Source organism: Anopheles merus, chromosome 2R (assembly GCF_017562075.2).
Source record: "Anopheles merus strain MAF chromosome 2R, AmerM5.1, whole genome shotgun sequence".
NCBI lineage: Eukaryota > Metazoa > Arthropoda > Insecta > Diptera > Culicidae > Anopheles > Anopheles merus.
Window position 1 is genome coordinate 38931041 of NC_054082.1, and position 24691 is coordinate 38955731.

At 47.5% G+C, this 24691-nt stretch overlaps 1 protein-coding gene across 19 annotated transcripts in view; it reads left to right on the forward strand.

Moving 5' to 3' along the window:
- The window catches only part of LOC121590851 (tight junction protein ZO-1), a 48143-nt gene extending 24834 nt beyond the window's left edge, over positions 1-23309 (forward strand). For 8 of the 19 annotated variants that reach the window (XM_041910911.1, XM_041910919.1, XM_041910921.1 and 5 more), the window contains 13 exons: positions 7909-8078; positions 8231-8672; positions 8757-10538; positions 12449-12679; positions 13067-13253; positions 13320-13878; positions 14126-14250; positions 14325-14472; positions 15280-15502; positions 15580-15928; positions 16444-16579; positions 18672-20992; positions 21994-23309. In XM_041910911.1, coding sequence (XP_041766845.1) covers positions 7909-8078; positions 8231-8672; positions 8757-10538; positions 12449-12679; positions 13067-13253; positions 13320-13878; positions 14126-14250; positions 14325-14472; positions 15280-15502; positions 15580-15928; positions 16444-16579; positions 18672-20992; positions 21994-22217 — 6897 coding nt within the window. In that variant the 3' untranslated portion in view covers positions 22218-23309. Of the gene's footprint in view, positions 1-24; positions 101-573; positions 1275-7908; positions 8079-8230; positions 8673-8756; positions 10539-12448; positions 12680-13066; positions 13254-13319; positions 13879-14125; positions 14251-14324; positions 14473-15279; positions 15503-15579; positions 15929-16443; positions 16580-18671; positions 20993-21993 lie in introns of those variants that run through there. The other 11 variants (XM_041910925.1, XM_041910928.1, XM_041910926.1 and 8 more) reach the window with 7 other exon arrangements.
- Positions 23310-24691: the final 1382 nt, after the last annotated feature.

Here is a 24691-nt window from a genome sequence, read left to right on the forward strand (position 1 = left end):
GTATGTGTGTGTGTGAGAGTGAGAGTGACAGGGTGTATATTCGTCACCCAATGTATCTTTCTCTCTCACACTCTCGCCACTTGCTTTACCAAATCAACAGGTACAAACAAAAATCCAGTTGTGTTCGAAGTTTTGGCTCCTTTGGTCGAAGCATGCCATGCTTTGTGTGGTGACGGTGACGGCAGCATAAAAGGGAGAGACGGGGATGGAACGAAAATAAAAACACACATAAGATAAACCGGTCTCACGTTTGCGGTTCCACATCCACATCGATATAGGAACGCCACCCTCGCCGGGTCTTCTGCTTTGTTTGACGCTCATTCTGATGGTCGGTTGTGTGTATGTGTGTGTAGCTATGTGTGTGTGTGTGTGCATGGTCGGATTCTATGTGCATTTCGTGGAGTTAATGCGCTGGTCCCTCGGTTAAGTTTTGTTGTGTCCGAGCCTGGGGCGTAAGGAATGATGTTGATGTTGGTGATGCTGGTGATTCTGGAGTGATGGCTTGGTGGTGGTGTGGTGTACCTGCCGGGCCAACAGCGGAACCGTCATAAAATATGTCCCTTTCCCTCGTAGGATTTAACAACGTACCTCTGTGCCTTGGATGATCGCACACTGGCCAAGGCGAGAAGTGATCCGAAGTGAAAAGTGAATTTTAGTGCAACGAAGAACGAATTCTTAGTTTATAATCAACGACGCGGTGTTCCGACCGAACCTTTATGATTATTTGCTTACCCACCTCGAACTAATCGCCAGACACATCCCGCCCAACGCCCAACCACTCACAAATACTGGTCCGCCACGGTTCCGCTCCTTCGCCCCGGGGCTGAATTATAAATTCAAGGTTTTCTCGCTCGAGACATAGAAACCCACACTACACTCACTTGCCCGCTGTGGCTCGCTGCTTTCTATCGAGCCGAGAAACCAACCAGAACCAGCGAAGAAGCATCTCGTGCGTGGGTGGGGGTGTGCCGTGGTGTGCCGGGTGGCGGTGGCGGTGAATCGAAAGGAATGCTGAACGCACCTGTTTTAGGTGCAGTAGTAGCAGCAGCAGTAGCAGCAACATTATCGGTACAGTTGTTGATGTGTACAGCGATCCGGAGTGTCCAGCGCGTCGGGTCTGGTTGTGACCGGTGGTAGAAGGAAGCGGTACGCCCCTCGGACCCGGTCCTATTCGTAAAGGGGCGGGGGAGTACAGCAGGATGATGATGGATATGCTCGGGTCGCCGAGCGGCGGCAACCAGTTGCCGAACAACCACTTTCACAGCGACTCGCAGGTAAAGTAGGGTAGGAGGGGAGCATTAATGCCTTGTTTACGGGGCAACCACATTCTACGCGGCGGCGGCGGTTGCAATGGAACGTGGAATGTCGTCCACGGGTTTGGAATGTTTATACGAAACCGAAAGTTTACAAACAGTCTTTAACTGTAGCGCATGAAGCGCTTGAAACGAAAAATGTCACAAATCGGGTTGGTCTCATGAATGGCGCGGCTCTTTTTTTGCTAAATGTCCCCCTACTATACTATCTTAAACACACATAGATCGCCTAGAGATACACGTTTCGGGCCCTGCTTGAAACAGATCTCCCTTAATGTCGCCTTCGGTTGGACTGGCCCGGGGGATTAAATATCGTCCGCGTCTACCCCACAGCATGGTCATACACAATGGCAGCGATTCATCCCTTGGCTCGGAGGGCTGAAGTGAGCGTTCATTTCCTCTGTTCCATAACCCCATATCGTTGATATTTATATATAAAAAAAGAAGTTAAAAGAGAGAAATAAAACACTTGGTGCGTACACACGTTGGCTCACAGTCGGTTTGTGTTTATCGCGCGCTCGCATACTGGCCGCGAATCCGGCTACCTTGCACATTGCAGCAGCGGATCATTATTACACTGCCCCGGCAGCTGCAGTTGCAGCATCTTTGCATTGCGTACTGCATACTGGCTGCGTCTCGAGACGATGCGTATCTCCGTGCGGTGCATTTCCTTCCCGCTGCCGGTGGGATGGGGGGGGGGGACGCTTTGCCGCTCAAGACGGGCGTTGGCTTTCGCGAGGGAACCATTATCCATCGTTTATCTTTAGCTTAGCACGCGTTTTTCATCCGATCCAACCCCGGCATAGGTTTCTTTCCTTCACGCAAACGAATGCATTGCTACACTTAAGTTTGCAAATGTTTGCAAACGGCACACGAACGACGTTGATTGTCCTTTCTCTTTTTATAAAAATGTGTGATGTATGCTGCTGTTTCAATCAGTCAGTTATGATTTATTATTCACTTAAATTATGCGAACATATCCTGTCTTTAGGTTCCAAGTAATAGTTAAAAAGCAATGGATTTGCAAATTTCAATTGCAATGATCTACTCCTAATTACCGATTGACCTGAACGCTGTAATTAACCCTTCATTTACATGGCACTCTTGTGACATGTTGTGTTGTCTGCAAAAATTGATCTTTCGTCACGCTGCAACCGACCCATTAGTGTGCAATGTAGCAACTGGTGGAAAGCATAAAGTCATGCCACACTCAGCATAACAGTGTGATATGTGTCCATCGACTATGTTTGCATTGCGCATGCTTTAGCGCGCAGCACGCCGAGACAGGACATTACAGTAATCGATGGAAGGAAATGGCTTTGCTAGAAAAATGACAACTTTAAATGGCTAATCTTTGGCGCCTGTATGTGTGTGTGTATGTTCGTTCGCAACCCGTTTGCAATGGATTTGATCCTCAAACTCACACACACACACACACACACAAACACCGCCATCTTCTTGCACTTGGAGTGTTTAAATACTGCTCGAATGGCACGCGTTTGCATCATAGCTATATATCAATAAATTAATCACGGTGGTTGCAATCTTGGCAAACAGGCTCTCTTGTGCAGCTCTCCCCCACGCCCTCTCTAGGAGGTGTTTGTAGTAACAGTAATGGTCGTAGTAATGCGCATAGTAGAAACCGGTGTTGAGAAATCGCGATGTGAGGAAAGCCAGTACAACCCACAAGACGCTTCAACACACACACAAACGCGTGCGCGCACCTTTCTGAAGCCTTGGCAGCTCGTCGGAGAGCTTAGCGCAAAGCCATGGCACTGAAGAAGCTGAGCAGCAAGCGGTGAGGTTGCTACGGACGACGCCAGTGGCAACGAGAAAACGAGTAAGGGAGAAAAGAACGATCCCCTCCACATCAGCCAAAGGGAGAAGGAAAAACTCGCCCGACCAGTTTTACCACTTCTTCGTGGCAACAATGTCCACCTTCACGTGGTGTCCCTTCGCGATCCTCCCTCCCTCGTGCCCTTCCCTCACCACGCGCGTGTGTGTGTGTGTGTATGTATGCGAGCGCGCGCGCCTTCGCGCTTAACTAATGCCGGGAGTGTGTTGCTTCATGTCTTGGCTGTCTCTCCCTCGCTCCCTCGCTCTCCCGATACGATCGTGTTGCGTGCGGAATGTGGCGGGTTTCCGAGGCAATGAAACGTGTCTTCGGGGATTCGAAGACGCTGGCTACAAGGTGCACAGGCAAATGCAATGCAATCCAATTCGCCGATGCATTTTGCTGCATTGCCGTTACGGTTTGCTTTGTGGTGGAGTAGGAGGAGAATGAAAAGGAACAGCATGGGTTGAAGGTGGCGTGGGTAAGTTTCGGAGGACAGATGTCAAGGAACAGGGATACACATTGCTTGCGTTATGCTATGTTTTTTTACATTTCTAGCACTACCGCAAAAAAATGAATTAACCGGGTGGAAATGTATTTAAAATGTTTTACAATGATTGCCAAAGATAAGCCCAAACGCAGCCCCAACAAGAGAAAGTCAAAAGCTTATATTCCCTCCAAAACTGAACAATCGAGAAATCGTTTCTTATGATTGATTTATCGTTAATGGGTAGGGGAGGCTCGCTTTATTCCGCCTTACATGGGTTCGTTTCGCCACAATCTGTGCCTCATTACACACCATATAAAAATAAACCCCCATTTAGCGAGTGTATTTGCTCAGCGCTTTACGATCTGTTTACTCGCATGTGTTTTAGCGCATTCGGCTCTTCTTCTTACGCTACTTGCTAAAGCCGAAAGAAGACAAGGGAATTGTCCAAGTGATGTAATCGTGCGGGGACGTGTGCATGTTGTTCCCCCTCGACCCCAAGATTGCCACTAATTGACACATTAAACATATTTATCCCTCATGCGCTCGTACCTGTACCCAGTGGGACGCACCCAAGACGGCGGGACACACGAGATGGCTCAGATGTAGGCCGCGATCGGCTCATTACCACCACCAACCGGCTAAGATGCGTACGAGGCGAATGCTGATGATTTGAAAACAACCTACGGCGCTCAATGCATGCATGCGTGGTGCGTAGAAAACGGTGAAAGTGCATAAACGATTGACGCTCTAATGACGAAGGCTTCGATAATGCGTGTTTCCGTCCAACCGGTTAGCAGCACAACTCTACTGCACAACCGTCGCGGCTAAACGATGAGCCACCAGCCGATCGGTCACTTTCCGCGCAAGATTTCGATCGATTGCGTGATGCTAATGAGAGATTGTGCGCGTATCAGGGAAGGAAAGTGACACAGGCACACTTTCTTGCGCGATATCTTGCGAGCGTCTAGCGGACGTAGTAACGTAACCAAGCGATCAACGTTGGCTGCGATACAAAAAGCTCAAAGCTCTGGGTAGGCAAACGGTTTATCGATAGGATCTTTCTTCCGGTTGGAGCGTGTCGCATCGTATGCATATGTAAGTGGTTTTAGAAAGTGAAACTTTGTGCGTTTTTCCACGAACGAACGACAAAGCACAGAGAGGAGGGAAGCTACTTTATATTACTAATTTCCACCAGCCTCTGCTGGTGTGTTTGAATGTATTTTTTTTCTAAACTTCCTACCCTGTTTAATGCTACCTTAGACAAACACCAGTAAACGGCTGCGTTTACGTTGGTTTTACCACTCTTACGCAGCCATAATGATGTGTTGTACGTCATTTTTTAAATGGCCCAACGGACTCGTGGCCTCGTGACCAACCAACAGCACACCTTCCCCCCTCTTCAGCCACACAATCGATTAAAATGTTTTGCTTTGTTGCTGGCGCACTGCCGGCCACCGTACACACCGTAGTAATAGTGCAGTAGCACACGGCTTTAGTTAGCGTCCAACTTACGATCGATCGACTCCCTTCGCTTCCCACTTCCTCTTGCGTTAATGTTTTGAGGCAAAACCCGTAAGCATGTACTGGCAGCTACCTTTTAATGGTCAAATAAAAAGAAAGGCAAAAGTTCCTTCACGGCCACACCACCCTGCACAGATAGGACAATAGAGAAAGAGAGAGAGAGAGAGAGAGAAAGGGAGGGAGGTGAGGGAATGGCAAGCGAATAACGCCTTCTGGGGTGGTGCAATGCGCTAGAAAGATGCCATTATACAGCGACGAAGGGCGCATGCTGCTCGCTCGCTTCTCTCGTGCATAAGCTTTCCCACAAATGGCATCGGGGCTGGCCAATACCTATGACATGGAGGCGGGCGCTGGGGGGAAATGGTTGTAGCTCAACTTCGATCAGTAGTCAGTCACGGTGATGGCGGTGGTGGTATGTGCACGGTTGTGGTCACTCACTCTATCTAATGGGTTTCGCACACAAAATCTGTCCAGACCGCGCGCGCGAAACCGACTTGATTCGCGATCGATCGGTGCAGCCACAAGACGTTGATCGGCGGTCGAGGAATGTTGCATGAAATTGAACGAAATCCATTTGGCTCGCTTATTATGCACGTGGTCGCTCGACTGACACGAAGCGAGAAGCGGCGACTGGTGGTCGGATCGTGTGAATTTAGTGAGCTTTTCCCCCCTATTTTGTAGCCTTTTTTGATCACATTTTGGGACTTTGGTGACGTGACATCATTATTTTAGTTTGAATGGATTCTTGTACCTAAAAGGCCTATTTCTTTTTCACCCATTCCATTCTTTTTTGCTTTCCTTTTTCTATCTAAAGCAACTAGAAAATCAATGATGACGGCCGTTACCACCCGTGATTAACATGATTTCTCTTTTATTTTTCAATGCGGGCCACATCACGACACCCTTGCGCTTCGTTTGCCGATCGTTTCGATTTGTCAAACGTCGAACGGAATGATAACGCTAATGATGCTAACGATAATAGTGTGAGCAGCTTATTTGTGTCCGATCGCTCGACGGTTTTGTTACAGTCCAACTGGTGGATGAAATATTTTTCTCGATGCAGGCCCTTCGCCGTCAGAAAACGGGGGCGACGGCATTTTCTAATGTATAATAGCATGGGCACGGCTAATCATTCCGTGTAGATAGTAATAATTAAAGTCATCCTTCGCTAGCTTACATTTCCCACTGCTCTGTCCAGTAGCCTTTTGTGTTGTCGATGGTGGTTCGGATTTTTCATTCGTTCCGTGATAATATCTGCGATAGCATGGTCAGCTTGGTGGACAGGTGAACTAATTGTCGTCTGGCACCACCACCACTGCTTGTAAGGTGTATTGTGCTAAATTTGCTTTGCTTTCACCCCACAGTTTGAATAAACATTTCCTCCCAATCACAATTTTCTTTCAAACCATTCAAATCGCTCCTAGCACATGGCTAACAGTAAGCGCCCACTAAACCCACAAACGACGGTCCACACAATGCGGCACACCGATTGCATACTAGAGCCTTTGTCTCGTAGCATAAGCGGCTGCCAATTTCGAACCAAAAATCGGAGAAAGTGTAAATTTCCGCTACGGTTGATAGTAAATGTGTGTTCCCTCTGGTTGGTTGTGTGGAAGATTGCTGCGCGCGCTGATCGGGCGGCGGAACAATCAGCAGCTAATTAGTATCCAATTTTTGACGAAAGCTTTATGATTCCTGCATAAAATAATGCGCAAATAATTTCTCAGTTTCTCTTGACACTTGATGGTGGAGGATAAGCTTATGTAAAGTATCCCTCTTAATAAGCTTTGTGTTAATCAGCTAGCATGATAGACATGCTGTGAAAGTCCCCACACACAGTCCTCAGCACTGTATTTGTTCTTTTGAGTGTTTCTTTAGCATACAATAATAACTCCACATTCCTTCGATCCTTTCCTGAATAAAAAAAAACAACCGGCTACAACATCGATCAGACAGACACGTCGGACGACGGACGATCTTCGAGCCTCGCCACGGCTTCCTCAGTGGCAGCCGCGAGGCCAACGTTGAGGTTCTGAGTTTTAATTGAATTAAGCTTGATTAAAATCATGCTCCGGGCTACACTGCCAGCCGCTTGCCATTGAGAAAGATCGACTTGTAGTTCCGTCCAACATGATGATGCGTCTTCCACTCGATCGTGGCACGGAAATATGGTTTTATGGTTTGTCAATGGGCATCGTTGTTGATGCTGCACCATCCAGATTCCATGCCGGATTAAGCACGAGCACACAGCATGATGGGTATGCGGGTGCGCTCACAAACATGCATGCGACAGCTATTTTCTCTCCCCTACAAGTCGTGAAAGACCGTTGAATGTTCCGACGCGTACACACTCGTTCCAGGTTTGGCATATAATGTACACACATGCCGCTTACTGAATTACACAAACACTCACACGCACGAGTTTTATATCGTATCTTGTGCGGGAGAAAGTTTCGCCAATTTATTATGACTAAAGAAAGAAAAGTACACACAATAAACAATCGCAATGGTTTGGTTCGAGATATGGGCTGACAATGATATTTGTGCACTTTCCCCTATTTGCTTAATTTATACCCCGAAATACCTCGAAACGGAGGAAGGCTCGTTTCTTCCCTTTCGATGATAGCTTCGTTTCCTGTGATAAGCCGTAAAATAAGATATTGTGCCTTACCTAACTTTTTTTCTGTTTTTGTTTTGGTAGACGTATTTATATATGTTTCTTTTTTTCTTTCTTTCCTTTCCAATTACAGCTCGAGAGAACGTCATGGGATTATAGCACGGTGACACTTTCCCGTGTGACCGGCTACGGGTTCGGCATAGCAGTTTCCGGCGGCCGTGATAATCCACACTTTGCCAACGGTGATCCGTCGATCGCGGTTAGCGACGTGCTGAAGAATGGTCCCGCCGAGGGCCAGCTACAGTGAGTGCTTTCTTGCGATTTCGTACAAATAGGAAATGGCAATATGTTGACAAACGATCACGTCAACATTTACATCCACTTTGCATGCTCACTCCCTCTCTCTCTCTCTCTCTCTCTCTCTCTCTCTCTCTCTCTCTATCTCTTCCACACAGAGTTAACGATCGCATCATTTCCGTGAACGGTGTGTCGCTGGAAAACGTAGAGTACGCCACGGCCGTACAGGTGCTGCGTGACAGTGGCAACACGGTGACACTGGTGGTGAAACGGCGCGTACCAAATCACAGTCTGATGCATCCACTTCCTGGTGCGAATATGCACGGCATGGCTGGGCCCGGTGGTGGCGGTGGCGGCGGCGTTGGTGGCATCGGTATGTCCGGTGGACCACCAGGGGGACCCAGTGCTGGTGCGATGGGTGTGGGCATGCCGACTGGTGTGGCTGGCATGAATTCCCATCAGCATCAGCACAGCATCAGCTCCACTGGACTGGGGCTCGGTGCGAATAATGGATCTCAGCAGCAAATCAAAGTGATCGTCACGAAGGCAAACAAAAAGGACGACTTTGGGATCGTGCTTGGCTGCCGATTGTTTATTCGGGTAAGCTGATGGGAAGGCAATAATGGTTGTTTTGGATGTGAGCGTGGGTCTAATGCGCGATACCTTCATGCTTCTTCTCCGCAGGAAATATCGTCCAAAACGAAAGATCAGCTGGCGGCCAACGGGTACTCGCTGCAGGAAGGTGATCTGGTGACGCGCATCCACAACACCAACTGCAACGACTCGATGAGCCTCAAGGAGGCGAAGAAAATCATTGACGGTTGCAAGGAGCGGCTAACGCTCGCGGTGCTCCGTGAACCGAACGGCATTGCCGGGGGCTATGGTGGGGGTGCAGCCGGTGGTGGTGGTACCGCTTCCGGTATGCAATCGCCCGTCTACTCGCACACAGCCCAGGTGTCCAACTGTAGCAACATGGACGAGAACTATCTCAACGGGACCGGCGGCGGTTCGTACTCTGGTCAGAATTTATACGTACAACCCCCAACCAGACCGTCCGCGATGAGTACACTGCTGGCGGACGATAAAAGCAATCTCACACCGCGGGGCCGATCCAGGGGACCTCTGACGGATATATCGCTGCAGCAGCTCGATCGCCCCAGCACACCGCCAGGAACGTCCAGTCGGACGGCGGACGGGGCAGGTCATTCGCGATCGCGCAGCGTTGTTGATGAGCCGCCGAGGCCACCGCCCCCACGGGGAGAAGACTTCTACGCCACGCGCCGTCAGCTGATGGACGAGAAGCCACCGACTACCGAACCGCGGTACATCACATTCCAGAAGGAGGGCTCGGTCGGTATCAGGCTGACGGGCGGCAACGAGGTCGGCATCTTTGTGACGGCGGTACAGCAGAACAGCCCCGCCTCGGCCCAGGGCCTGGTGCCGGGCGACAAAATCCTAAAGGTGAACGATATGGACATGAACGGAGTTACCAGGGAGGAGGCCGTCCTCTTTCTGCTCAGCCTGCAGGACCGCATCGAGCTGATCGTGCAGTACTGCAAGGAGGAGTTTGACAGCATTACCGCTCAGCAGCGCGGTGATTCGTTCCACATCAAGACGCACTTCCACTGCGATGCCCCGACAAAGGGCGAGCTATCGTTTAAGGCCGGTGATGTGTTTCGGGTCATCGACACACTGTACAATGGTGTGGTCGGTGCCTGGCAGGTGCTGCGAATTGGGCGCGGCCACCAAGAGCTCCAGCGAGGCGTCATTCCGAACAAGGCACGAGCGGAAGAGCTCGCCACGGTGCAGTTTAACGCGAGCAAGAAAGAGCTCAATGCATCCGAGTCGCGTGTAAGCTTCTTCCGAAGACGTCGCTCGACGCACCGCCGCTCGAAGTCGCTGTCGCGCGAAAACTGGGACGATGTAGTGTTCTCGGACGCCATCTCCAAGTTCCCGGCGTACGAGCGGGTCGTGCTGCGCCATCCGGGCTTCGTGCGCCCGGTGGTCATTTTCGGCCCGGTGGCGGACATAGCGCGCGAGCGATTGATGAAAGATTTCGCCGACAAGTATACGGCCCCATTGCAGGACGATGATAAGGGCTCGTCCAAGTGCGGTGGCATTGTGCGCCTGTCGAACATACGCGACATCATGGACCGGGGCAAGCATGCGCTGCTGGACGTGACGCCGAATGCGGTCGATCGGCTGAACTACGCCCAGTTCTACCCGATAGTGATATTTTTGAAGGCGGACACCAAGCACACAATCAAGCAGATGCGCCAGGGGCTGCCCAAGTCGGCGCACAAGAGCAGCAAGAAGCTGTTCGAGCAGTGCCAAAAGCTGGAACGCGTCTGGTCGCACGTCTTCAGCACAACGATAAATCTGAACGATCCCGACACCTGGTACCGGAAGCTGAGGGACTCGATCGATCAGCAGCAGAGTGGTGCAGTGTGGATGTCCGAGACCAAGGTAAACCCATCCCATCCAAGCTGCCCTCTTCTGTGGCGTCCTATGGTGGTAGTGGTTGATATGGGATTTATTTCTTTCTTTGGAGTAGTTGGTACTTGCTGGGAGAGTCTGTGGGATAGGACATTTTTTCTCTAAAATTTCAGATTTCATACCGAATACACGAATGCGTGTAAATCGTTCATACATAAGAACGCTACATGTTGGATAATTGTGTTCAATTTTATATTTAGATTTGACGTTACATGCGGTTGAAGAACATGCACATCTTGCTGAGCTGATATAGAATCATGCCTAATTACGTTACATTGTTTCTTCTTTTCTTACATTTATCATTTGGTGTTGGTCGGTGTATGTGCGGTCCTTAAACTTTCCTACTTTCGTTCGTGTCGTTCGTGTTTCTTGCCATCCCTAAATCATGATTCCTAACATTCGCTAGCGGGTGGAATTGGCGTCCGATATCTTTCTACCCTATCTTCCTCCTCCATGCCCACTGTCGTGCTGTAACTATGTGTCTCCTCTACCACCTGCCAAAATAAGTGTTGGAGCAATGTCCAGAAATCCCTACCGCTACTCGCTGCCCGCTTCAAGCTTCAACAACTCGCTGACCGCTCACTCAATCCCCATTGCTGCACAATATGGACCACAGCCTAATTACGCTAACCACTTCAATGCTATCAAACCTGTTGCATCCATTCCCACGCATTCGCTGCAAAACTGTCGACCAAACACTGTACTCGGTAGTGAGATCGGTGGTGGTGGTGCTGCTCCTCCTCAAATGATGCATTCCGATGCCCGGATGGCATCCCCGTCGGTCGGCGGACGACGACCGGGAAGGATGGGCTACAGCGCTGGGTTGCATCATTCGACACCAACGATCCGGCGCTCGACTGTCAGCCTGCATGCATCCTCGTCCTATGGTGGTAAATCGTCTACAGCAACAACCGGCAGCTCGGAACAGCTGCTGTATGACGACGAACAACCAGCGGCGACGATAGGCATTGACAGTGGCCGATCGACTAATGCCACCGTTCACGCTACCCCGTACTATCACAATCCCGACCACTTGCAGCTGCACGATCGTACTCGATCGTACACAAATGTTACTAATGCTAATAACAATGGTCATGGTGTTGGAAATGGCTTCGAAAACGAGTATTCCATTAACGACTCTAGACCGTCTGCGGCCGGTGGTTCTTTGCGTGGCTCTAACAACTTAACTTCCGTTGATGTTAACGGAAATCACGTACAAGATCAAAACCAGTTCATTGCTTACATTGATAACTAATGTAATTGAATGCAGCTTACGGGTTTCTGCCGTTGGATTATTTTCATTCGCTGGAAGGTTTACAATATGTGTGTACAATTTATAAACGAATAGCACTTTGATTTATGATACACACTTGTTTAACATGAGTATCATCAGCCTTAGCATTACTAACAATGTTTGCATGCTCCTATTAGGGTATTGTTATCATTTCAATACTTCAATATTCTCATGATTGACCTTTGAACGAATCTAACAGTGTGATTTTTTCTGTCTCTTTTTAATTTCATATATATACTCATACGACATACGCTTCTACACATGAAAAACACATTACTGTGTGCCCAAAAAATACTGTCCCCCGTGGATGTACAACGAAACAACAATCGTGTTTGTTGAAACTAACGCCAAACATACATTTATAAACGCTACATCTACTATACTATATCCGTGTGTGCGCTGAAAATCCCTTCCCTTTTTTATAATTATTGTATCCTTTCCCTTGTATAAATATGCTATTCAATCATGCTCCTTTATCGCGAACAATGCGGTACCATACCTGTAACGCTATCCCCGTCGTATGTGAATCCACCCTTCCCTTTCCTATCCGTTGTATTTGTCCGCCGGTTATGTCATCAACCCGCAGCCGGTAGAATCCCTGTCCGATGATTTCCTTTTCCCCATGACCACATCCCGTCTTTCTTACGCCTCGAGCCCCGAGTCGGACCTGGAGCTGAGTCCGGGCCCGTCAGCGTCACTATCGCTGGGCAACTTGCCACAGTTAGTGAAATCCAGCTCCGATCCATCGATTGCCACTAATCAGGATAACTTGGATAGGGATAGAGAACTCGGTGACGGCATGCCACCACCATACACGGTAAGCTAACAGCATCTCCATTATATAGTTTATGATATCTTTATATTTATACCAGACTGTGTATGCTGAACAAGGATTTCCATTCTTTAAATTATTTAATCTTTCATTTCTTTCATGTTTGCAAAATATGTATCGGTCAATACTGTGTCCGTGGCAGATCATAATTTGTAAAAGTCACAATTCGTTATTAATATCAATATAATTCTCTCTAATATTAAGTCATTCATTCTCATTTGGCTATTGTGTGACTAAAATATGCATACGTTAAATAGAATAAGAAAATAGAAGATTCAATAAATAACTTTTCTCTCCAACTCTCTCTCTCTCTCTCTCTCTCTCTCTCTCTCTCTCTCTCTCTCTCTCTTTACGGCTACATCGCACGTAAAGAATCCCTACGAACATGGGCCACATTCTCGGCGAATGACCGTGGATAATAAGTACGGATTTTCATCGAGCAAAAATGGAGTAGGAGGCGGACCGTCCATGAACCCTGAAGATGCCATTTACGGTTCTTCCACATCACGTCCAGCGCCACCACTTCAGGGAACAGCAAATGGGCCACATTTCGGTACAGGTAAGAGTCTGCAGGCTTTGCACATAACGCTCAGTCCAACCATTTACCATCGTGTCCATTGTACAGTTCCAGATTTGCCACCCCGCATTGATAGAGCGTCCAAACCGGCGAACGCTCCCGGTGCGCCCAGTACGTCCGGTTCTTCCTTGCCATCACGCAACTCAAGCTCGGGCGGAACGCTCGGCCGTTCGGCACAGGAACGATTGTTCGGCAATGGCAAGCAATCGTCCACCGATGCGCTGCATGATCCCACGTCGTCCACGCAGGAAGAGTACAGCAGTAGAAATCAACTGCTGGGGCTCGGAGCAGGCGACAAGCGACCAACGCTTCCACCGATGGTGAACGGAGGAACGACAGCACCCGGCGCTGCTAGTTCGCTAGAGCGTAACCCGAATGCTAACACATCGCTGGATCGTAGCGGCGGCGGTGGTGGCGGCGGTGGTGGCGGCGGTCGCTCAGCTGGCCATCATCATCCCGGCAACAATCCACAAAACACATCGGGCAAAGCGAACGGATCTTACGACAGCGTTTCCAGCTACGATTCGTACAACACGTCATCGCAGCTGACCGCACAGAATATGAGGTTAGGACCCAATGCACCCGATGATCTGAAATCGGTGCCCAAGTAAGTCTATACCGAATTTCCGCCTGGCAAGCAATGGTTTTTTGTTGTTTCACTTTTGGGCTGCTTGTTTATTCTAGCCATTTAAATTTGCTTTCAAATTAGACTGTCTAGTTCATTCCTTAAGCGTTAATATTCTTTTAGTTGTTTGTACTATAGAAGTGCCTTGTAAAATTTGTGTCCTATATTTTTGCCACAAATTCTAATTTTCTATTTTCCTCTTTGCTCTCAATTTTTCTCATCGTTGTAGCAGTCGCAATGGAGCCCATGCAATGGGAGCAAATGTTTCCGGGTTGTCAGACTATGGGCGGAATCCTGCGCTAAATAACGCCCCGTCCGACATGTTACTCACCACGGCTAGAAGTAACTATAACGGTATGTTATTATCATGTCGATGAGCAACGACCAACATGGACAGTAAATAATGTTAATTCTATTTCTCCTTCAAGGTACAGGAGTGCATGAAACATTAACGCAACGGAACTCGGGCGATCGTTCGGCCGGAGGTATGAACATGCCCCAAAGGCCAACCAATCTCGTGCTTGATAGTCCCAGAAAACATATTATTGAAACGAAAACGGATTACGGGAAGTATAGGTAAGCAGCACAATTGCATTTATGTTTTTTCGATATACTGCATATTTGTTGTTAGGCTCGAACGATCATGATGTAGGTTAGTCCCGCCGGCGGATTCGAACGATATGATTGATGGCTTTGTTTTTCTTTCATGCTGCATTATTACGTATTGTTCTTGCGAACTGATGAAGGTCGCGACAACAGATGCGGGAATATCTGTTTATAAACAAATCGCAACCCAATCTACACTACCACACAATGTGCTGCCCGCACAGGCGTAGATTAGTTCATTCCAAGTACGATACCCTAGTTTGAAGCGCTGGAAGTTTCCGCTCGGACGGAAAGCCACGGAAAGCCACGGTTCAATTGTTTCTAGTTCCACTATTATTTGCAATGTTTCCATTTATCTGCGGGACTTCTTCCGTTTTGGACTGTTCAAAGGTATTTCCATGCGAATTATGCGGCTTTTGGTCATACTGTTCATGCGTTCCTTCATTTTAGAAAGCACCGATTGTTATTTCATTTTATTTTTTATAAATGTTATCGTTTTTGTATCTTGTCTACACTTCATCACACCACTCTATTGAGCATTGTCACACGAATGCCCCCTTTATCCCGGTTTCAGCTTCCGGTTAGTTCCACTTCCCAGTTAGTTGAACACGCGTACAACGCTCACCATTGTATGAACATGTTCAGCTGTGCACAAATTGTTTAAACACATCCCATGGTCTAATTAGAGCTATTTTTAGAGCATCTTGGTTGAACGAAATGTTGAATCACCATAATTAACTGAATTTCTCTTTGTCTTTTTTTGATTACTCGGTATAGTCGAAATAATTCAGCATCGCAGGCAGATTACTCCAAACCTAACAAAGGACCGTCGATGATTGGCTCACCAGGACCGCCACCGGGTGCGATGGGAGCGAATATGGGCAATGGCGCACCGTTTAAGCCTGTTCCACCGCCTAAACCCAAAAACTATCGGCCTCCTGTTGGAGGTTCCGGTAGTAACGGCGCCGGAATGCACCATTCCGGACAGTGGGATAATGGGGTAAGCATAATGTTTGTGGGTAAAGCTGATTGTGAAGAGGCATCTATTAATGGTTACACTATATTCACATTCTACAGGAACCGATTTCACCTCGCTCGCCGGATGGTTTCTATTATCCTCCCATGGCGTCATCGCATTACCATCAGGGCATGGCTCACAATGTACCAAGCTCGCCGAATAATGGTGGGTCCCACGCACCGGGCATGCATCCGTACAATCCGTACACGGTCGGCAATGGTGCGAACGGTGGCAACGGAGGCCCCATGTACAACGGAAACGCCAACGGTAGTCATTCGTATATGAGCAATGGTGTCAGGGACATGGGTGCAATGGGGGCAAGCAATGGTTATAACAACGGGAACGCACAATACCCCTACGGCAATACTTACATGCATAGAGGTAATGGGGCTGCAACTCATGGCATAGGTAACAACACTCATTTACATTTACACTCGCAATACACACACCCGCACACTGACCAACCAATTAGTTCGAAACTCTTCCACTAACCCTTCTTACCTACCATCACCTTGCCACTTATCAACCTTATATCCCCCATCCCATGTTAATCTATGATTTATCCTTTAATTCTTAAATGCATGATTCAGTGGAAATGTTGAACATCGCAAGCAATCCAAAGAGAAAGCAAACTCTTTTATGATAAGATTTTAAATAATAAAACCACACAACATATTCGGGGTACAATAACGTATGCTAAGCCTTTGTGAATACTTTCCAACACCTACCATTTAATTTAAAATAATAATTACCTATAGCTATCTGTTGCACAGCCAATCTCACTTCATGTTTCCAATAGAAAGGCAATATCAGTTGGAGGAGTCTATTTTCATTTCTTAACTCATGCATTTAAGCGTTGGAATGCCTTTTTTCTTCTCACCTGTCTTACCAAATGAGACTAATCAATAATGTTTGCTCCCTAGGCAACATGCCAGCATTACATCCCTCCGATCGACACGCACTCGATCTCGCAGGTAGCCGAGAGCAACGCGGATCGGCCTTCGAGCTATACCGCAAACCGCAACTGGGTACGATGGTTGGGCACCACCACAACATACGGTAAGTACTGCACATTGCGTTACTTCCTTCACATTTGGCCTCACATTTTTCTTCGGATTCATTCCCTCGTTTGCTAACTCAAATCTGCTCCCAAGGACGGACTAAACTTTCCACTGCTACCATTACATACCTCGAAAGAAGAAGGTCCACGCGATCTTACCGACATTTGTTTTTTCCTTTACTAACTGTACGAGGCTTTACCGGAAAAGACATATCGTACAAACTTGTACGAAGACCGTGGCTGAAACTCGACCGTGTCATACTTTCGTGTCGCACTCTATACAAGCATGTTGTACTTTTACTACATCACCTATGGTGGACTAAGGAAACATGGACATACGTGCCTGCATTCGTATCTAACCACGGCAAATGGCGTTGTGACTTATACAGCTATTATACTAACTATAAAAAGTGTATGGAGAATATTGTTAAACGCTTTTATCTCTCGCGGTCATACTTGACACTTGTTAAGACCTCCTGCGACTGGTTAATTGATTCGCTTTAAATCGCTTTCATAATGCGACCTTACTTTGACATACGACTAAATTACGTACGACCGTTGACCGGTGCCAATAAAGGAGCAAAACTCTTTGTCTAAATTCAACGACACAACACATCCCCTATCGAATCCAAACATCTTTATCATTCTACCCTTTGAAGCAACGATGAACATTGGAAAATTCAAGTCAAGTTTACCTTTCCGCACGACACAGATCGCACTAACTTTTACCCTCATTTTTGTTTTCTTTTTCTGGCTGAGCAGTGTATTTAAAAATATTCTACTTTGTGTATTCTACCGTTAGTTGGTTGCCAACTTTTCTACACCCAGTGATGGCCTTTCAAGACTTTTTTGCTTAATACAGTTACTGCTTCTAAAAGCTGGTATCGTTGAAAACGGTCTTTAAAATAGCATAACAATTGCATGTACATAATTGCTGACATTCTTTGGAGGAATGGATTTAAAAAGAAGAAGAAAATATGTTATAATGAGTGGCTTTTTGTTGTTTTGAGATTGAAAAAATTTAAAAAGTTAAACAGAAAAAATGCGGTGCTACTTTAGCTCGCCTTTTCCAACCGCCTGGCACTTACATACTAACCAACAGCTTCACATATTTTCTGCAAATAACATTTAAAATATTGCTTTTATTGCGGTCACAATCCACAATCAGGCAAAACGAGTACATTGGCTAGACCATTATGTATGAGATGTGATGCTTGCCATAGTTTCATTTGCCTTTTCTTCCAAAGGTTTCTTTAACCCGCTGGTTATCTTTTCTACTCTCTTTTTCCGTACTTCCGTTTCTCTACATACTAATTACCATTAGCTAGTGGTATTTCCTCCTAAATGTATCGGCTAAACAGGACGGGCTTAGGTAAATGTTAATTTAGCTGGCTGATGGGAATAGGTTGATTTGTATTACGTATTAAATATTGAACGAACGTATGGTTGTGCTGTGAATGTGTTTCTGCGTGTTTGTATGTGTGTGTGTGTGTGAGTATGAGAGTGGTTGCGTTTATATTTCTGCTCCGTATTGTGTGTATCAAGCATAATGATCTGTACTTCGAGAGTTCTTCACAAAAGCGCGAACCGATCGTGCTACATGCGTATCTGTTTTTTTGAACGATTAGCTATGATAAATAAGAACTGAACGTTGCGTTTTCCACTGGAACCCAATATCTGATAACGATCGATTTAGTATAGAAAAGCGAACAAAACAAATGGGGGAAAAAGTTAGTGCATGCAGTCCAATGCATTAATGTGATTCAGTTGTTCTCCGCAGCACTTGCCACCGGCAAGCTTGCGAACACATTCTTCCCGATGTTTTCTCTCTACACTTTCCCACTGTGTGATGTCCCAAAGCTTCCTCCTTTCACCACTGTTTTAACGACAAATAAACGCGGCGCACCTAATCCCTCGAGCAAACCTCGAACAAACCTTTACTACTAGCGCGCTAACGTTGTTTCAAACCAAAATATAATAAAATGATTCGTTATCAACCAACATCTCCCACTCCCGACCTCCAAACCACGAATGCGCCACACTCCAAAACATACCGCCCGCCCCAATTCCCCAACTCCCCACCTTCTGCAGAGACATGGAGCCAATGATGTCGATCCATGAGTTCAACCAGCACCAGCAGCATCTGATGCACCAGGAACGGATGCGCCAGCTGCAGCAGCAGCCACTTCCGCCCATTCCCAGACCACCGCCACCGACGTCGCGTGGGCCTTACCCAGGGCACGATGCATCCCTCCCACCGGAGCTACCGGCGAAACCGCCGAAGAAAAACATTCTCAAATCACCGCTGAAAGCGATCAAGAACGCATTCATCAAGTCTACCCGGCCACTGCGGCGGCAGGTAAGCCTGGCGGGTGATTCGGATAAGAAATCGCTCAGGCCGATACTGAAACGGCAGCATTCCATGATGGAACCACGATCGGCCCGAATGCGCATGCCGGATCAGCAGCACCAACAGTTGTACGATCAGCAGCGTTCGATGTACGCACAAGAGATGCAGCAGCAGGCGTACTACAACGATCCTCGGTACGGTTCGTCCTACCAGGGACCTTACTCGCCACAGCCGAATCGATCGTACCAGCGGCACGAACCATACTACCCGAAGGATGGCAACAGTACCTATCAGAACTTGGAGATGGAATCGATGTATGGCAACAACCAGGGCAGAGGCGGCTACTACGATCAACAAAGCGAAGGGCCGGGCTACTACCCAACGGACGAGAATCTGTACGCCAATCGGGCACTCATTGAGCTGGAACGGAGCAGAGCACCGCTAGGGCCGGGTGCCACGGTCAACACGCTTGGTCGGCGCATAGTGCGTCGTCATAGTATGGCTGATCGTACCGCTCCGTCGCCCAGCTTCAATCAGCTCAATCGCCGGCGAATGGGCTCGGAGCGAGCGCCCCATCATGCCTCGATAGTGGACCATCATCGTGCGGCGATGGTGAATGCGAATGTAAGCCGCGGTTCCTCCGCGCACGACGAATCAATCTACCAGAGCAAGAGCGGCTCCTTCCTGTATAATGAGGCCCGGGAGCACAACAGGCGCGCATTCGAAGATCCAGTGTACCAAAGCCGGCGTGAAATGCACCGTGATCATCTGTACCAGAGCAAGCAGCAGATGCAGGATCGCATCCAGCAAAGTCGAATGGTGGAGATGGTGACGCCGGCCCAAACGCAACCCCAGCCGCCACACGGTTCGTCTCCCGCTTCGGGCAATGGCAGCAGCTCAATGGGCGGGACAACCACCTCCGCTGCGAGCGATCGGTTCCTGCGCAGCCAGGGTTTGACCGGTGGTGGTGGTGGTGGTACTGCTAGCGGTTCGAACTCGAGTTCACCCAACTCTCCGTCGAGCAGTTCGTGCAAAAGCGGCTACTCGTCTTCGCGCAATGGCGGCGAAATGCGCGAACGGCGTACGCAGATGCGCGATCAGATCTATCAGTCCCGCAAGGAGGCGATGGAATCGATGGCCGAACCGGTGTACGTTTCGCGCCGGGAGCTAAAGCACGAACCGATCTACGAGTCGAAGAACGAGAACGAGTCTGCCTCCGTTGCCTCAGCGAGCGGAGCAGTGGACGCTCCTGTCAGTGAGATGCAGGAGCTTCGCCTGAACATGCCCGAAGCATTTGCCAGTGAAAATAGTGCGCACAAAGCTAAGACAGAACAGCCCGAAGCTAGCTCCAAACATACCACTCCGTCCACACCCTCAACTGGACGAAAGCCGCAAGATTTGAGTGCCCCATTGGCCGCCGAAGAGGACGACGATGTGGAGGATGAGGAGGAGCAGCACGAACAGAGTGACGAGCGGACACTAACCGTAAGCAATCAGAATGACTCCGTGTTTGAGAAGCTGGCGATGGGAGTGGCAAGCCCCGGCAGCCCGGTAGCAACGTCCTCACCCGTTCCAAGTACGCTGGGCACGCCGAAAAGCATCCGAGCGACGCACATATCAAACTTCTTAAAACGAACCGCTCCTCCGGTCATGCCACCGCCTCCACCACCACCGAGCGCACTGAATCGTCCCAGTCTGCCACCGTCGGAGGAGGCGGGACCAGCGACAGTAGCCGTATACGCCAGCCGTACCTCAATCGAAACACAGTACACCTCAACAGCCACCGGCTCGCAGATGAGCCTTCCGATCGGTCCACCGAACGCGACCAGCACACCGTTTGCCAGCGAACTGTCCCTCGGGCTACCGCCTCCCCGACAACCGATTACGCGGCGCGGGCTGTTCGACGCGTCCGGCGGCAGTTTGGCCGATCCGATCTGGAACGTTTCGCTGCAGATTCCGCCCGGCGCGATACCGCCCGGTGTGCAGCAGGAGATCTACTTCACCGTCACTGATCCGCGGCTGAGCGAAAGCGTCGGCGGACCACCGCTGGACATGGAGAATGGTTGGTTTTTGGATAATACTCTCTCTCTCTCTCTTTCTCTCTTTTCTCTCTCTCTCTCTCTCTCTCTGTCTCACCCCTACACTACCAAACACACGCTCTATTTAGTAAACGCTAGTTTTGTCACCCCCAAAACCACTAAATATCGGTGTCCACCTGTTGTATCGCGTTTTATATGCCACGTGTTGTGTGCCTGTTTTTATGATTTGCCACCGTTGTTGCCTTTCGCGCGTCACCTTGCGCTTACGCTACTTACGTTTTAAGCTGCAATGGTTTTGTTTGTATTCAGCTTGGTATCACTTTTATGTTGTTACACTTTTACTTTTTTGTTGTTGTTGTTTTATTGTTTTCTTATTGTTTCTCACTTTCATCAAACGTTCGTTCAGTTGTGCACAATGTTTGCTTTTTTCTATGTTTTATTTTGTATATCAACATGGATTGTTTCCATTATTAAGATAGTATGTGTGTGTGCAGTTTTGTTCAGTTTTAAACTAATTTTTATATCATTTTGATGTGATGATTTGTATGCGCTTTTTTTACTTTATTTATCATTTTACATCAATCTCATCATCATTTCTTTTTGGAAATTATTTTTTTTTTTGGAGATATGTGTATCCATCTTTGTGTGCATTATTTGTATGTGTATGTGTGTATATGTGTGTGTGTGCGTGTGTGTGTATTTTATAGTTATTTATTTATTTATTTATCTTTTTTGGTTTTGCATGGTTCAATATTTTCTTTCATCAACAAATTTCATCTTGTTCTTCTTTTGCTCATCCACCTTACTTTACTAATGTTGTATTAATATATGCATGTTTATATTTGTGTAGTATTAACTTTACTTTAAATGTGTCTTTGCTTTTTCATACATTTACCATCCTCACCCTCTCACGCTTGCAATCGTAAATTATTCTCCTTCCGTAAAGAGCATGCAGTGTAACAACACCCGCCCCTTACTATCACTGCATCCCGTGCTAACAAACGAATGTTCTGTCTTGCCACAGGTGAAACGATGCTATCGCCACTCGTAATGTGTGGTCCTCAGGGAACGGAGTTTCTTAAACCGGTCACACTCAACATACCACACTGTGCCGGCCGTACCGCTTCGCTGGGCCTTTCCCTTAAAGCCACCGACAGCGAGAAAAACCTACAAACCGACTGGGAGGATATCGACCTGCCCAGCAATACGGCGGCCCATACCGTCTCGGTCAAGGTGGACCACTTTTAACAACAGCAAACGATTTGTGGAATCGTTCTACCCCGCAGTCAGCTTAGCATTTTGTTCCACGAAATAGCGTTTGCTGTCCTTCCTGCCAATTGATCATGATGATGATGATTACCATCAATGTTACAAGCCGTACTGAACAGTAGTGCCTTTTCCCTGCAGCCGTGTGCATCCGCAATTAGGTTTGATCCAGGGGTCAGTCTAGGGCCGCTCCCACATCCCGAAAGAAGGAGCTTGATGGAGCGGAGTAGGAATAGTAAAATCTAAAATGTGTGTATTGCTTACCAACGCATCTTTGCCATTTTATCGTAGAATAGACACTTTTTTTAGATGTAAGGCAGGGACGTTTTCTGACACACTTTTTGACACACTCTGTACATAAAAGCAAAGGCGGCGCATCGGACGTCGAACAAATGCATCATTTTGATGAAGTGTACTTTTGCATCCACCGTGGAGGCAGCAGTAGACGTTTTATATTATCTTACAAAAACAAAAACAAACAAAAGATAAGGCGTAGGCCACAGTTTCGTGATAGTTTTACCATGTAAATAGCTAAAATCTCGAACCGGATCGAGTTCATCGATCATATAGTGTACCATGCTTTTTCGCTCCTCTTGACACGTGAATCAACGCTGCTTCTCAAGATCCGGATTAGTGAATAGATAGCTTCCCCACTGTACAGCCATACCTAGATGAGCGGAAGAACCGCGGGTAATCCCGACAGCCGACAGAGTTAACCGGTGACATATTATACAGGAAAGCGATAGTTAATCAAGACGCTACGTACGGGGACCACATCATTGTCCATTGATTTTCGCTGCCATTATGAGAGACACAATGTGTTTACACAGTACGCTTTGGCGCCATGTACCATGTGTGAAAGTGGTACAAACCGAGAAAGCCGGAAAGTAGAGACACAGAGTGAAGTGCGTAGCATTTTATAATATAACAAAATAAGATCGGAAAGTATTTTCTTAATAGCCCTATTTCTGGAGAAAAAAAACACAAACAAAGTGAAAACAAGTTTATAAATTTTAGGTACGACGGTGTATGTTTTGTTAATGAAAGAATAAAGAATGGAACTATAATACCGAATTGGTTTTGTTTTGTTTGCTATTTTATGCCACCAGGGAATATATCCGAAAAAATTATCGAGAAAATATCCTAATCGAATCAAGGCGATGTAAATTTTAATCCTCGTGGAAAAATAAGGAAAATTGGTTTATTAGTCCAGTCCATTGTCATCTGCTGTTGTCCGTGTGATCACGGCCGCAAGGGCGCGCGCTTCCACGCCATCTTGCTACCTTAAATTGGGCCTACTACACTCCTCTTCTGTCCTGGTCACGTGGTACAATCGTCAACTAGTACGACTTAACAACATGCCCCTCGTGGGTTCAATCCTAGAATGGAAACCGTCCTCCCCAGGGCGCAAGGACTGTGACTATTCGTCTGCGTGGTACTGAATAAGTCTCGAAAGCCTGTATATATAGGCCGGCCGGCCTTGCATGTCCGCGTAGAACGTTACGGCAAATAGAAGAAGGAGAACAATTATCTTCCTCTGTCCTTGTGGGACTAATCGAAAGGATTTTACGGACTCTGGATCGACTGGGTTCATGGACAAAGCTCACCTGAGAGAGCCTGGTGACCATTATAACACTGGATGACAGTGAGATCTCCGTACAGCTCGTATAGCTCTTCCTTGTAGCCACTCGATTGTCATTCTAAACATGTTCTTCTTCTTTTTCTTCTTCTTTTTGGCACAGCAACCACTGCTGGTCAAGGCCTGTGGGCTTAAAACCCATGACGGGACCAAAAATCCTTCTCAAATGGGTTATGGGGGTTTTGTCCCAGTTCTTTGGCGTGATCTGCATTCTTAGGGTATAGAATTTCCGGTTGTTAGTCAGCATTTTTGCGTGCAACTCAACTACCAACAAATGCTGTCGGTGCTGACCTTTGACCCGTGACAAGAGAAATCTTTGACAGCATCAAAAGCCGATGTTAGTCTATTACCCTAACGTAGATAGAAATTTATTAGATAGGAGCCACTAGTGATGCAAAAGTTGCAAAAGTTCCAAGACCCTCCCAATTATCAAATTTAAAATGCAACGTCGCATACGGCCGTTATTGTGATTTATCAACGCGCATCCGTTGACTTCATAAATCGAACAACACGTGGGTGTGTAACCAATCGTATATACCGCGTGATGCCCCCCGCTGCTCTGATGCCAACTTTCTCAGATGCAGCCAAATAGCATAGGGGGAGACGAAATAAAATTTCGACAATTAATATGCTTTAGAGATTAAAGGCAACACCACATTCCGTGTGCCTTCCCAAACGGTGGGGCCCATTATTAAACACATATCCGAACATTTGGATGAAATAACAGCAGCAGCTGCAGCAAAACCAGTGAGTTACATAATTCGCTTGTAAAATTAAGCTGAAGAGTGCAGCATCATCGACGCTTAAGTCCTCCGCA